The sequence below is a fragment of the Podarcis vaucheri genome (genome assembly GCF_965113315.1).
Source record: "Podarcis vaucheri genome assembly, chromosome: 3".
In the NCBI taxonomy this organism is placed as follows: Eukaryota; Metazoa; Chordata; class Lepidosauria; order Squamata; family Lacertidae; genus Podarcis; species Podarcis vaucheri.
In genome coordinates, this window is record NC_138761.1 from 44,715,694 (window position 1) to 44,730,522 (window position 14,829).

The following is a 14,829-nucleotide window of genomic DNA, read 5'->3' on the forward strand; positions in this document are numbered from 1 at the left end:
AAAGGTATCTTGAAGGACCTGGTTTTCAGCCTTCTGCGTCACAACCTAAGTTTACTTCCAGGACCACATGACTACATTTCCCCACTTCATTGGTATCAATATGCACCACCATCCCTGACTCTTACCTAACCCTATTTATCAGGCTATGGACAACACATGGCACCCACAACCTTCACACCAGGTGGACAAGTCACCATATGGTCTGCATCCTCATCACAAACCCAATGTCTATCCCACTCACTGCCCAGTGTATCCTCAGTGTGGAAGTGTGAATCTGACCTTATTTCTATTATTTATCTCTGTAGATACTAAATAGAACATTTGTAAACAATAAACCTGGGTTATGGTGTGAGCATATAATGGATGCGTGTGCGCATTTTCTTCACAAAACTGAAAACAAATGTGCCTGTTTATCTCTCTTCGTTTAACCTTGTTTGAAGACAACAACATTTCTAGTAATTGGCTAGAGGGACTATCCACTATAAGCATTTTTTTATAATTATCTAAGGGCATGGAACTGGGGGGCTTATTTAATAAGAAGCTGTATTTGTGGTCATCAGAGATGAAATGCCTTGAGTCATAGTGAACATTAGGCTTATGAGTTGTCGTCCCCGATCGCTCAGTACTGAGGTGCTGCTGTGGATGTGACTGTACTGTACTTGGCATTCCCACATTTATTACTCTTAAATGAACATGTTATTGCTCTTAGGTAATGCAGCATCATGCATCACCATGGCATCAGTGCAAATCATTCTGATTCATTTGAGAATATAACAAATTAGCACAGACTAGCAGTCTAACCACAGACGCTTACAGATTAATGGATGGAAGAAGAACTAGAAAAAAGTTAGTGCCTTTAATGACTTGCAAAGTTTTGATGTTTAATGGAGAAAAAATGTGAAAAAAACCTATGTGAGATACCAGATCATAACAGCATAATGTCCCATTTCTCATTTGTTCTGTTTTCTCAACAACCAGATGAATCTTTTGGTAAGTCCAGTCCAAAGACTGGTTCTGGTAAACAGAAAAATCGGATTAATGCAGAAGGATTTGGTGGACTATGATAATCAAGTATAGGGGCCATAAGCCAGTGAATTGGATGGTTCGAACTCCACACCCAGCAGGGATTTCTATCTCGGCCACACTCAACAACGGTCACATGTGGATTGCCCTTTTGAAATTTAAGAGACTGTCATGATCTAGAAAGAAAGAAAGAAAATATAAGATAAAGTCTTGTCTTAGACACATGTAAAATACCTTCATTATTTATTTCAAGGGCATGATAATTTAGGCCCATGAGTTGGCTATTGTATGTAATCCACTTCTTCAGTTCTTGAATCTGTCAGAACTGCCAAATTAGTGTTTACATCAAGCAAAAGCAGTAAGAATATCTGTATGAACAAAAGAGTGTAAGACAAATCTGAATTTCTACTCCATTCATTCATTTTCCAGCTTAAGTCCTTGAGCTTCCTGTTATCTGAACTTGGCTCACCATCGAATTATAGAATTGTAGTGTTGGAAGGTGACCCTGAGGGTTATCTAATATAACCCCCTGCAGTGCAGGAATCTTAACTAAATCAAATATGACAGATGGCCATCCAACCTCTGTTTAAAAGCCTCCAATGAAGGAGAGTTCGCCACTTCTCATGGAGTACCATCCCACTGTCTCTTCCTGTTTAGTCAAAATCTCCTTTCTTGTAACTGGTTTGGGTTCTAAACTCTGGAGCAGGAGAACACAAGCTTGCTCCATTTTCCATGTGACAGCCCTTTAGATATTTGAAGATGGCTATCATATCTCCTCTCAGTCTCCTCTTTACCAGGCTAAACATACCCAATTCCCTCAGCTGTTCCTCATAAGGCTTGGTTTCCAGACACTTTATCATCCTGGTCGCTCTCCAACACAACCAACACTTGTCTCATTTCTTTGTGTTTTTCTTTCAAGGGAAGGACATCATCTAAGTAGCAGGGCACATGTTCTGTGTGCAAAAGGTCACAGGTCCAGTCCCTGGCATTTCCAGGTGGGGCAGAAGAAGACTGGAACCCTAGAGAACCACTGCCAGTCAATGTAGACTGAGCTCAATGATCTGATTCAGTATAAGGCAGTTTTCTTTGTCTTTCCCTCCTTGTGCTTGCATTTAATTCTAGCTTTTGCATACAGCACCCATGTGTATGAACTTACAACTATTAAAATGTTTTGAACGCTCCCAGAGGCACAAAGCAAACTTGTACATTGTGCCCGGTCCTCCTCCGTAGCAAATACTACAGCATCAGACCTCCTTCACATCTGTTCCATCTTATGCTGCCATGCCTCTCCCACTTTTTCTGGCTGCTGTTGCCATTATGCTGTAGTTGCTATAGATATTAATATTAATGTTTTGCTCCTGTGTATTCTTTCACAAAACATGTATAGTGTTAGAGGCGTAACTTAGCTTTCATTTCTGCAGTGAGACAATTTGCTTCTGAAACAGGTGATCTCTAGTGGTATCTATAATAGAAGCATACACAGTAATGTTAGGATGAAAATGACTTTATAATTTTTACAAAAACCTTGTGGGATATAGGATGGTGATTATTCCCCTTTTGCAGGCAGAAACTTAATCCACAGGATAATGATTTATCCAACAGGCAGTGCTTAGTATGCCCATAGAATCATAGAAGTGTTGAGTTGGAAGAAATCATCTAGTCCAACCCCCTGCAATGCAGGAATATGCAGCTGTCCCATATGGGGATCAAACTTGCAACCTGGGCCTTATCAGCACCATGCTCTAACCAACTGAGCTAAGACTTCTGCTGAGCTGTTTGTGGACTGATTTCTCTTCCAAGTACTTGCTATTTTAACATGGAGTTTTTATAATGGGGTAATTTCTGTCTTTTTAGAACATGAATCATCTCATAATACAGAAATAGTGGTGATAGTATATTAGGAATTTTTTTAAAAAGTACTTCGCTTAGGCAGAAGAAATATCTTTAGAAATAGTGATGATAGTATATTCAGAATTATTATTTTTTTAAGTACTTCCCTTAGGCAGAAGAAATATCTTTAGAATGTATGTATAAGCTAACACAAGGCTTCTACATCCTTTCTTCATTTTCTCCACTATATTTCTCTGTTTGGTAGTTCCTCCCCTTCTGCAGATTCCCTGAAATAGTGGGGGGTGGGAGGATCTTTTACATTTTATTTTATTTTTTATTAAAATGAAATCAGCCAACTTCTATTTGTTGGCACCCCTGGATTGCTTCGCTTAGATAAATTGGAAGCGGGGAAAGCTCCTAGTGGGTACAAAGAAGACTCCCGCAGATGGAGGCTGCGTCTCATCCTGAGAAGGCTGGGGCTGACTACAAAAATAGCAAAGGCTTAAAAAGCAGTGCCATCATTAGTGTGTGTGTGTTGTATGGAGATATCAAGATCAAGAACGCTGCAAAGGGAAATGCCTTTCTTGCTAATTAGTGGAGTTCCCCTCCCCTTTATCCACAGTGGGTGTTAATCACTAATAGCCTTTCTATAGCTGCATCTCTCATCAGGTGGCTCCCTGCACTCTACTCCAAAGCTTTGTGGATTCAGAGAGGAGAACAGTTGCATAGAAACTCCGAGAACTTAATATTTATGACAACAACATTTAAGAACATCTACATTTTCTCAGTTACCTCCATGTATCTGAGACATTACAATACCAGTTGGAGTTACAGAGTTCACATCTCAATTCGGTCAGTCAAAGAATTACTCAACGTCAACGGTTTGCTTGCATCTATAGTTCGTATGGCCCCGCTTACTGTTCATGTATTCCAGATCTGTAAATATGCTGTCGATGGACCCCTGCCTTGTTCTTTCTTGTTTGTGCACATAATGGAGTTATACCAGAAGGTGTCTTGAAACTCGTCGAAAAAGACTTTATCTTCAAAAACTCTTTGTGTGTGTGTGTTATTGGTACATTATTCACTTCCTTAACGTAAAACTTGAAAGAAAAGGGCCACTGCTTTTTTTCTGGATGGACGCAGGGGTACGCGTACCCTTAAACATTTTGTGAATCTTTGTACTTTTGTCCATTTACTGTGTTTATTTTCCCCGATTTGAACTATAAAATGATGGTTTTCTTGAGTCGAAATGAGAGTATCCCTAAACATTTTTTGAGGGGGAAAAGCACTGCATACCTTTATCTGTTTTTGCTCGCTGCAAACCTCTAAACTCCAAGGACCTCAGAGATCATCCTGCCTATGCCTTAAGATCTTCAGAGGAGGTTCTTTTCCACATAACCATTCCTGGGGAAGTGTGTTCACACATTGAGGTGAGAAAGGGCCCCTTTCTGTAGTGATGCCCCATTGGTATAATACCCTCCCCTGAGAAAGCCATTTCCCTTCCCCAGGCAAATGGAGTTGCGGGCTGGACACGACCCCGCCCTGTGTGCTAGCCCCTGCGTCATAGGGAGTCCCTTCTGCATCACGCCCTAGGTGGGCCAATCCAGTTGGCCAGGGGGCGTGGCGTGCTGTATGTGAGCAGCCTGCAAGCAGGAACTCGCCCCTTTTCCTGGTTCCCCCTCGCACAGTTCTCCCACCCTCCCTTCCTAAGATTTAATCCTTTGACCTTGCTATGGACCTTGGTTGGTTGCCTGTTGAAGGGGCCTGGTAGGAATTTTTTTGACTTGGAAAATTGGCAACAGCCATTTGGTTTTTTGCCTACCTTGTAGCAAATTGTCACAACTTTGTAAGGTTTGGAGGTTAGGCATTGGAGTATTCGGTTGGAGGGGAGGGGAGGTAGTGGCCATCACCTATCCCTCCTATTTCAAGGGTAGGAATCCAGGGGGCATAGCCCCATCTGAAGCCCTGGTGGGGGCTAGGGCCATGGCACAACCCCTGTTGGGCTCCCCCTACTGGTGGTTAACCCTTCTGAGACCCTGAAGGCGGGCAGGAGTCAGATATAGTCGGGTCGGTTCCAATGCCTAAGCCAATACCACTCACATTCTGTAACCGATAAAGTTGTGGCCTTTTTTAGCCCATTAACCTAAAATAAAGTCAAGTGTCTTTATTCCAACAAAGGGGAAGGGCTTGGGGCCTTGCCACGCAAGCACACTTGTTATCCTTTCAGCATTGAGGGAAAGACTTACAACTGTTTGCTCAGGCATTTTCACTTTTTTTGTTTTTTTCTGTAAGAACTAATTTGTGATTGGTAGTCTGCTTTGCTGTTTAACTGTTTTCTTTGTTTGGATTTTTAAAAATGTAATTCTGTGCAGTTTGTAATTTGTATCCCACTCTGGGATCTACTGAAATGAAGGGTGGTCTATAAATGCTTGTAATAACTAAATGAAGGATTCCCTAAAATCACAACAGCCTGTGAGAGGACGACCTGGCCCAGTCCTCAAGGCAGCATGTGCGTGTAATGAAAGCCCAACAGCTGCTTTGACAATGGAAAGGCAACTCTGGAAGGGATGTGTGATGTGGAGCAGAGTAGACATCAAGGGAAGGGGATTTTGATTAACCCTTCCACTGCCTGTTGCTTCTCCATTCTCTTTTGCCACATGTACAGAAAATCTCTTCTCCATATTTCTTCCTCCCAAAGCAGCAGTCTTAGGCATCAAACACATGGTGATGAGCAATAGGCCAGGGCATATTTGCCTCACTGCTTTAACCAGCCTTGTAACTCTTGGCATGAATCATTCTGTAATGCTGAAACCACGTAGATCTATAGGACTCTATTGTAAGACACTTAGGAAAAGTATTTCAGAGAAATGGGACGATTTTTCTCCCAGCTGGAAAGAGTTGTTAATTTTTTATGTACTGAAAAACAAGGTCAATATTTTTGTAACACTTTAATTGCTTTTATAAAAGAAATGGACTAAACATAGCTCACAAGTCTTGTCTCGAATTATGTTTCCAATAGCAGCAGGAGAAACATAATTAAGATGTATGACTTTTGTAAATGGTTGGGAAGTATGAATGGGTTAAATAACAGACTAATTAATGTGGGGTGTTTTGTGGGGGAGGGTTAAGGCATTTTATTACTGTTTGTATATTCATTTAAATCAGCTTTCCTGTCAAGACATGTGAAATTACTCTGTAGGCAGATTTGGTGATTCAGTTTTGATTAATGTAACACTGCAAACATCCATAGGATGAAACTGTGTGTGTCTGTGTGTTTTCTTGCGGACTATAAAATGGGGTCTCAGCATATATCTAAACTTGTATTTTGGCAGCCTTTTAAAGGACACTGGCATTTCAGCACCTAATTGGCTTCATTATTTTTTTGAGGTTGTGTCCCAGATTTAAATGCCGTAATATGAAAGGGTACCTCTGTGCTGGACTTGAATATCCCTACTCTAATTACCCAGCAGTTGCTGCCTTGTATTTTAAACATTTCTTTCGCTCGCGTACGAAGTTTCTCAATGGCTCTAGTAATACTAATCATGGATTATAACCTTGTTTTTACAGGTGACCTGCAACTGTTTCAGCATTAGCAATGGAGAGATGCAGAATGTTGGTGTTGGCCTTTATCCCAGGTACTGTGGGCATTCCATAACTCATAAGCAAAACCTCCAGGATTCTAGTTCGATTGCACAGAGATGCACTCAGTCCCAGGCTTCGGGGTGGGGGGAAACAGGTACTGTAATGAATCAAGAAATTTTAGAAATGAAAACAATTCACAGGAAAATTCCACAGCTGCAGTTCCTTCCCCCCTGCCTTGGATAATTCAGCCGCACAGCACTGGAGCCTGTTGAATTCCCAGCATTCAGAGTTGGGAAGGGAGCATCAGACAGAAGGTTATATCCAATGTTAATAATACTAAGAGTAGACCTATTGGAATTAGTAGACAGAACTAACCCAAGTCTATTAATTTCCGTGGGTCTACTCTATGTAAAACTTGGTTGAACACAACCCATAATATTGTGTATTTGAAGAAGACCCTTTCTACCACAAGAGGGAATTCAAATTAATGAGGACGCAACTTGCAGTACATTGAAGCAAACACCTCTTTGGCATTGGGTGATGGTAGGAAGGGGCATAAATGCCATCAGTGACCATTGGCCACAAGTGATGATGATGATGATTTTAATTCATTGCCTGCCCTTTACCATGTTGTCCCAGAACGGGTTATAGCCATTTAAAACAGTTCAAAACAACTTACAATCTCAAAAATAGGGTGAGTCCTACAATATACATCCCAAGTGTCAAAAGCCAGGGAAAGGTGGCAACAACACCAAACTTTGTAAGTATCTGTCTTGGAATTAAAACTTGCCTTGCTTTTAGTATTTGGTTGCGTAGATTCCATGTCTCCCAGCAGAGTGTGTAAACCAAGTACCCCACTTCCTTCTTGGTGTCTTCAGCACTGCAGCAACAGCAGCCCAGGCACAAGAGAACCTGGGAAATGCAACTTTCCAATGTACCTGAGTTCTTGATGTGGGGGCCAGGTGCCATGGGAACTACATTTGCCTCCCTTTGCACTGGGCCTAAAATACTACTGACACAGCATTCAAGACACCAGGGAGGGAATGAGGAGTGGAGGCCTCTCTAGTCAGACTTCATATTTGCACCTGGAAACCTTTTCCTTTAAACCAATGTTGTTTTCCTTCCTTAGCATGTCTTTGCTGAACAACAGTTGTGATCCCAACTGTGTGATCGTCTTTGAGGGTCCCCGGCTCCACCTCCACTCCATCCGGGACATTGAGATGGGTGAAGAGGTAATTAGCTTGTTCTCTCTTCCGTCACAGACACCTGCAGCAGTTGCATCTCCTTAAATAACTTCCAGACTGCATGGCCACCAGCTTTAACACTTTGATGATATATTGATGCTTCTTCCTATCTCATAGCTATCAGGAAGAAGATGATAAAGGGAATCTTCTCTTCACACTGTCTGGGTCTCATAATCATTACCTCCCATAAATCACTGGCAGTCTTGATGAATTCTTCTCCCTCCATTCCTCCTCTAGGCACTTCATTTTGTTTGTATTTGAGTGCCTTTACCCTGATAAAAAACACTTACGATACTTCTGGGTGGAATGCTGCATTCACTAAATCATTGCAACAATAAGCATTTGTCAGATTGAAACCATGCTGAAGCAGTAAACCTTTCATTGGCAAGAAAAGTAACAAGGCAGGGGTCGTTTCCTTGTTGGTTTTATTAAAAATGACTTGGAGAAATGCCCTTCCCAAATGATTTGTGTTCCTTATCAGAGAAATGTTTCTCACCATTTTCTTTTTCAAATATGGGCATATCCAATGCATACCTTCAAAAGATCGCTACTTGCAAAATAAAATATGGTCGAAATAAATAAATAAATTTAAAAAATTGTCCAGTAGCACCTTAGAGACCAACTAAGATTGTTCTGGGTATAAGCTTTTGTGTGCATGCACACTTCTTCAGATATCTGAACCAACCTACCTGAATATAATATGGTGTTGAGTTCACAGACTTCATCTCTTGGGCTTTCTGTCTAATGCTGGATCTCAGCAAAGTTTATGGGGAGCTCCTTTTATCTGAGTCACAATTTTAATTGTTTATTCCAACAAAAGTCCAACTCCGCTGTTGGTTGTTGTTGTACATTAAACATCTCACTCAGTAGTAGTGATACAAGAATAAATAGCATTGGTGTTAAGGTTACAGTAAAAATACTCAAACATATGAGCTTGGAGCCAGACTAAATTAGCTGCACATAGCTCCCACTAAAATCAGTGGGACACTACTTAGTCAGAATTAACCTTTCACATTAATTCCAATGGGGCCCAAATTAAACTAGCACAGATTGAACACAGGATTTTTAAGCATAGGATAGGACTATTACTCTTTAAAATTATGAAAATTCACAGCTAGGTTCAGTGGGGCCTTAGGCATGGATTGGGAAGGGAGAGTCCTTTCAAAAAGGGAGTCAGCTAAATGCCCTGTATTCTGAAGGACAATCACACATTACACAGATTACACATACAAATTAGACATATAGTCCCAAGGCACATGCAGATTGTCCATGAAATCAAACTTCTCAATGACACTCTGCCTTTCTGTCCTTATCTATAAACTTGCTAAGAGTCTCTAAATCCAGTCTTTGGAAGATGCCATCGACTTTAATGACTAGGCAAAATTACCCAAATCTCTGTGGTCAAGGTCACAAGCAGTTTGACCTTTTTTTGAGTTATTTTCTCCTGTGGTTCCATCCAATGCAGCCCTCTTAGTCTGCAATCCTTTATCCGCTTACCTGAGAATAAGTCCCATTGAACTCTTGAGTAGACATGACTACAATCACACAGTTAGTTAAAGGTAATCTCCTGGAAGTCACAGCAGTACAGTACTGCTAAAGGCAGAATCAGCAAGGATAAGAAGACAAGCTTAACATTCTTGTTCTGTGATGAAGCAATAGGACCACTTTCTGGCCCATATATAACTGGGTTTAATATAAGGAAGACTGAAACCACTATAGAACAGCTGTAGTTATTTGACAGCCTGTCTGCTTCTAATTACAAGGCTACTTGAGTCTCAAATGTGATCCTAGTCACTCAGAAGCAATTTTAACACCTCAACCTTGTTAGAGTGGGAACTCCAGTTTTCATTTTTCTGCCATGTCAGGCTCCAAATGTTTTAACTCTTTATCTGTTTGGAAAGAGAGAGAGAAAGGGGAAATACAAAGTTGGGAACAAAAAGCAGAAAGCCCTAATGGCCTGCCTGCAGACCATTGTGACTCATTCATGAATAAATTCAACTTCTTGCTACATTTAAAAGAAATCAAATATTTAGTTGGCTCCTGTTCTAAAGATTCCGTAACTCTGAGTTAAGCAATCTCAATCTTTCACTTACATTTGAATTGCCATTCAGCCTTGGCTCTGCTCAAACCAATTCTGCTGCTCCCTTGGGGTGGCTATCTAATTCCATGCACTCTATAAATCTTCATGTTCAGCATATAGTATTCATATAATAACTAGAGCACCAGGCGCAGGTATTTCAAACCTATCTGCACTGAATTAAAGCCTATTAGCCAATGCTTGTCACATTTCATATCTTTAAATGAATACTCTTCTTCAGTTATCAGAACAGACAGTCTTGCAGAGTAAGTTCGCCATCCAACCACCTTTGATTAACCCTCCACTAACAAGAAAAAATGCTGGTTTTTTTTTTTTAAATAAAACCTGCAGCTGGGACTGGGAGAACAGTATTTTCTATGAATAGATAGTCCCTTTTTGGTAACACAGTGAATAATACTTTACAAATTAATAATGTATTAAGGAATCCCAATATGTTTTATGGATGATACAGCTTCCTGAACACATTAATGTCCACACCATCAAAAATATAATTGGATCCCTCTTATGCTTTTGATCGCTACCAAAAAATAACTTGTACATGTTAGAATCCCACCAAAATAAGCTTTGAGTAAGAATAAAAATGATGAATGAAGCACAGTGCGCCCACTTCACAGCAGTTAAGGAATTGTTAAGCATCCTTGAATCTATGGCTGCAGAATCTGTGGCTGCTATTCAGAAGACTTCTTTCTTTTCTTCTTCTTTGGCCATCACTCGTAGCTGAGTAAGAGTCACGGACTCACTGTTAAGACCATTTTCATGGAAGACAAATGGTCTTAATAGTGAGTCTATAAGTGATTGTGGAGTACAATTCTGGATCCACATGTCCTTCCATAGTGGGAACATACAGTAGGTTTCTGGGCAGGAGTTGATCCTGATGAGGGTTTGCCAAATGTGCCTTCCTCTTAGCTCATATCTCCTTTTTGCCCTGAGTTTCTGCTTCTTCAAAGTCCACCACACCTTTGGTAAAGGCTGTTCTCCAGTTGGAGCGCTCGCAGGCCAGTGTGTCCCAGTTATCAGTGCTTATACTATTTTTTAACATTTGCCTTGAGAGCATCTTTAAACCTCTTTTGTTGGGTCACTGGTATTTCGCTTTCCATTCTTAAGTTGGGAATAGAGTAGTTGCTTTGGAAGATGATAACCAGGCACCCAAACAACATGACCTGTCCAACTAAGTTGATGTTGGAAGAATCATTGCTTTGACACTGGTGATCTTTGCTTCTTCCAGTACACTGGCATTAGTTCGCCTATTTTCCCAAGTGATGTGTTAAATTTTTCAGACACAGTTGATGGAGTCTTTTTAGGCGTTTATAAGTGGTCCATGTTTCACAAGCGTACAGTAAAGTTGGTAGTACAATAGCTTTGTAAAGGAGCATTTTGTGAATGTAATGATAAACTAGGTTATCATTTGAATGAGACCCAGCCTTATACTCTCCCCCTCTCAGAAACTTTTGCTTCTCTTGTTAATTAACCCCAGTTTTGCATTACAGTGGACCCTCTGGATATGAATGTAATTCGTTCCAGGGGTCCGTACATACCCGGAAAAATTTGCAAGTAGAGGCGCCGCTTCTGCACACACATGCGGCGTGATAGAGCGCTTCTGCGCATGCGTGTGTGGCGAAACCAGGTAAAATACACTTCTGGGTTTGCCATGTTTCCAACCCGAAAGTTACGTTACCCGAAGGTCACGTAACCCGAGGGTCCACTGTATATCCAAACTCAGACAACCTGTGGTTAGTCTTTAAAAAAAGTAAAGGACCCCTGACAGTTAAGTCCAGTCGCAGACGACTCTGGGGTTGCGGCACTCATCTCACTTAACAGGCTGAGGGAGCCGGCGTTTGTCCGCAGACAGTTTTTCCGGGTCATGTGGCCAGCATGACTAAGCCGCTTCTGGCGAAACCAGAGCAGCGCACGGAAATGCCGTTTACCTTCCTGCCGGAGCGGTACCTATTTATCTACAGTGGTACCTCGGGTTAAGAACTTAATTCGTTCTGGAGGTCCATTCTTAACCTGAAACTGTTCTTAACCTGAGGTACCCCTTTAGCTGCTGCCGTGCTGCCGCCATGCAATTTCTGTTCTCATCCTGAAGCAAAGTTCTTAGCCCGAGGTACTATATCTGGGTTAGTGGAGTTTGTAACCTGAAGCGTCCGTAACCTGAAGCGTCTGTAACCCGAGGTACCACTGTACTTGCACTTTTTCTTTTTTTTGGCGTGCTTTCAAACTGCTAGGTTGGCAGGAGCTGGGACAGAGCATCGGGAGCTCACCCCGTCATGGGGATTCGAACCGCTGACCTTCTGATCGGCAAGCCCAAGAAGCTCAGTGGTTTAGACCACAGCGCCACCTGCGTTCCCTATGGTTAGTCTTAGCTATGGCCTATTGAAACAAACCAACATCAGGTCTACCAAATTGGCTTTTTTCAAGTCAGAGTTTAAGGTTCAGGCATAACACTAAACTGGGGTTTATTTGAAAGCAGAAGTAAAAGCTCTGTACCTCTTCCATGTGCCAGAGCCAGTGTAAGAGCCTAATGGAGCTCATCCGTGATATTTGCATCAAACATTTCTTCTATGGGCAGGGTGAGGAACAGTGGGATTCCTCCCATTTTATTCTCACAACTGATCCTGTGTGGTTGGTTAGGTTGTCATTCATGGATGTGTCTGTTGTCATTCATATATGATTGCATGATACTTTAAACTTAGGATCCCTCCTATTTTAGCAGCGGATAATATGCCGTATTTTGTCAAATTACCACAGAATTTCCCCTGCTTTGTTGTCTGCAGCTCACCATCAGCTATATTGAAACAATGATGCCTACTCCTGATCGTCAGCAGCACCTGAAGCGCCAATATTGTTTTGAATGTGACTGCCCTATGTGCCATTCACAAAGCAAGGTAAGTTGTTTGAGCCCAGCACAATAGATACACAGTTTAATGTCTTTCTGATGGTGCCCTCGGGGTCTAACTGCAAATGGCCTTTGTCCTTGTATCTGCTTTTATTCTGAAAAAATACCCATGTGAATGAAAGAATAGCAATAAATAACTATCAGGTCAAAGGATGAGACTATGGGTGGACTCTTCTGCTGACTTTTAGGGGCTGGCGTTTCTTATCACCTTTATGAAATAAAGAAATGAACAGATTTTTATTTCGTCCAACATATCCAAAAAAAGAGGATTTGTAATTTATGCTAATCCAAAGTTAGATCCAAAATTATTATTTAAGGATAAAGAAGGCAGAATTATAGTAGTGCTAATAATATGTGAAAGAGAGAAAATAATTGTAATAGGAATCTACACCCCAAATTGAAAGAAAGGTAGAATTTTACAAATTACTGGAGGAAAGATTATTGGATTGTAGTAATGAAAATATAGCACTACTAGTCGAATTCAATAGTGTAAACTCATTAGAACTAGATAGAGTGAGAGAGAAATAATAAAAAGACAGACCTCTTTCAACTGGTAGAGAATCTGAATTTAAACGATGTTTGGAGACTTAAACACCCGAATGAGAAGTAATCCATGCACTACTCAGAAGCAAAACAATCAGCAGGGAGAATAAATAGAATATGGTTGTCAAATAATTTAATATTGAAAAAACAAAGAAAAAACCACAGAAGTACAACCAAGATTAATTTCAGACCATAACCCAGTTACTCTAGAATTAAGAAACAGCAGGAGAACAAGATGGAGATGGAGAATGAAGGAAAAATTCTTGAATGATGAAAAAATATTTTAAAAAGCACAAGACTTTAAAAGATATTTTTTAAAATAAACACAAACCAGGAAACGGACATCAGGGTGATTTGGGATGCAAGCAAGGCTTTTATGCGAGGCTTCTCTACCCAACAAAATGCCATCCAGAAGAAAATTAGAGAGAATAAAATGGAGCAAATTAGAAAAGAGATAAATATAAATGAGAAAGAACTAGCCAAAAACCCAAAGAATGAGACTGCAAAGCAAAGCAGTCGCAATGAGGTGGTGGGAAGTCACTTGTGAAGAAATACGGATATTGTCTGGTATATATGTACACAGTATATGTAAAAAAAGAAAAGAAAGGACAATATGTATATGAATAACCAATAAAAAATCTAATAAAAAGCATTTTAAAAAAGGAAAAGAAAAGAAATCCACATATTTGGAACCCCAGCCCTTGGAGTTACATTACACTCATTAAGGCTTGTCACAAGGTATATTTTCCGCTAATGAAAAGTAAACAGTGCTCTAATTCTTCCTATAGACTCTTCTGCATAGGCTTACGGTTCCACTTTCATTGCTTTTCTTCTCTCTCTCTCTCTCTTTTTACAGAAGGAAATTTAATTTGTCTAGTAATAAATACCCTTGCAAGCTATCTTGCAGGCTTTGGTAATGCTTCTTTATCAAGAGAAAATTAAGGGCCACATGCCCAGTACTGTCATTAGTGGAGCCCTTCAGACGAGTTCTAATCTGAAGTTCTTCTGTTTTTCATTTGGTAACTGTTTTTTTAAATTTTTAAATCATTCCTAGACTGCTTTTCATTTCAAGGCAAAATGTCAAGGCTGTATACAACTGTAAAAAAAGAATCCCGCAACCCAACAGCCATATGCTTCTTGGTAGAATAGCACAGTAAAATAGAATATTGAAACATCGGCAGCATAATCCAGAGGCAATAGAAATATACCTCATTGGTCAAGAAATGTCTGTGCATCCACCATTGGCAAAACCATGGCACTGTTGGTGTTTGTCATATAGCAGAGGGGAAGACATTCCATAATGTTGGCATCACCACTGAGGAGGCCTGTGGCTGCATTGTTGCAAGATAAAGCGGCAGCTTGTGGCACAATTAATAGGGCATCCTCAAAAGGTCTTAGTGACCTAGCAGGTCTACATGGGAGAAGATGTTCCTTCTGATAACCTGACCTCAAGTTGTTTGGGGCTTTATATATTAATAACAAGACCTTAAATGCCACTTGGTAGCAAACTGGCAGCCAGTGTAGACCTGTCAGTGCAAGTGTTCTCCACTCGACAGCCTGGCCACTGCGTTCTGCACCCACTGCAAGCTTTTAAACTAGCTTCAAGGGCAGCC

At 40.8% G+C, this 14,829-nt stretch overlaps 1 protein-coding gene across 9 annotated transcripts in view; it reads left to right on the forward strand.

The window, feature by feature from the left end:
- The window catches only part of SMYD3 (SET and MYND domain containing 3), a 375,419-nt gene that overhangs the window by 277,653 nt on the left and 82,937 nt on the right, over positions 1–14,829 (forward strand). For all 9 annotated transcript variants that reach the window (XR_014217444.1, XR_014217445.1, XR_014217446.1 and 6 more), the window contains 3 exons: positions 6,421–6,488; positions 7,565–7,667; positions 12,552–12,662. Coding sequence is in view for 4 of the 9 variants with exons in the window: in XM_082215086.1 (XP_082071212.1) it covers positions 6,421–6,488; positions 7,565–7,667; positions 12,552–12,662 (282 nt within the window). In the remaining 5 variants the exon portion in view is untranslated. The remainder of the gene's footprint in view (positions 1–6,420; positions 6,489–7,564; positions 7,668–12,551; positions 12,663–14,829) is intronic.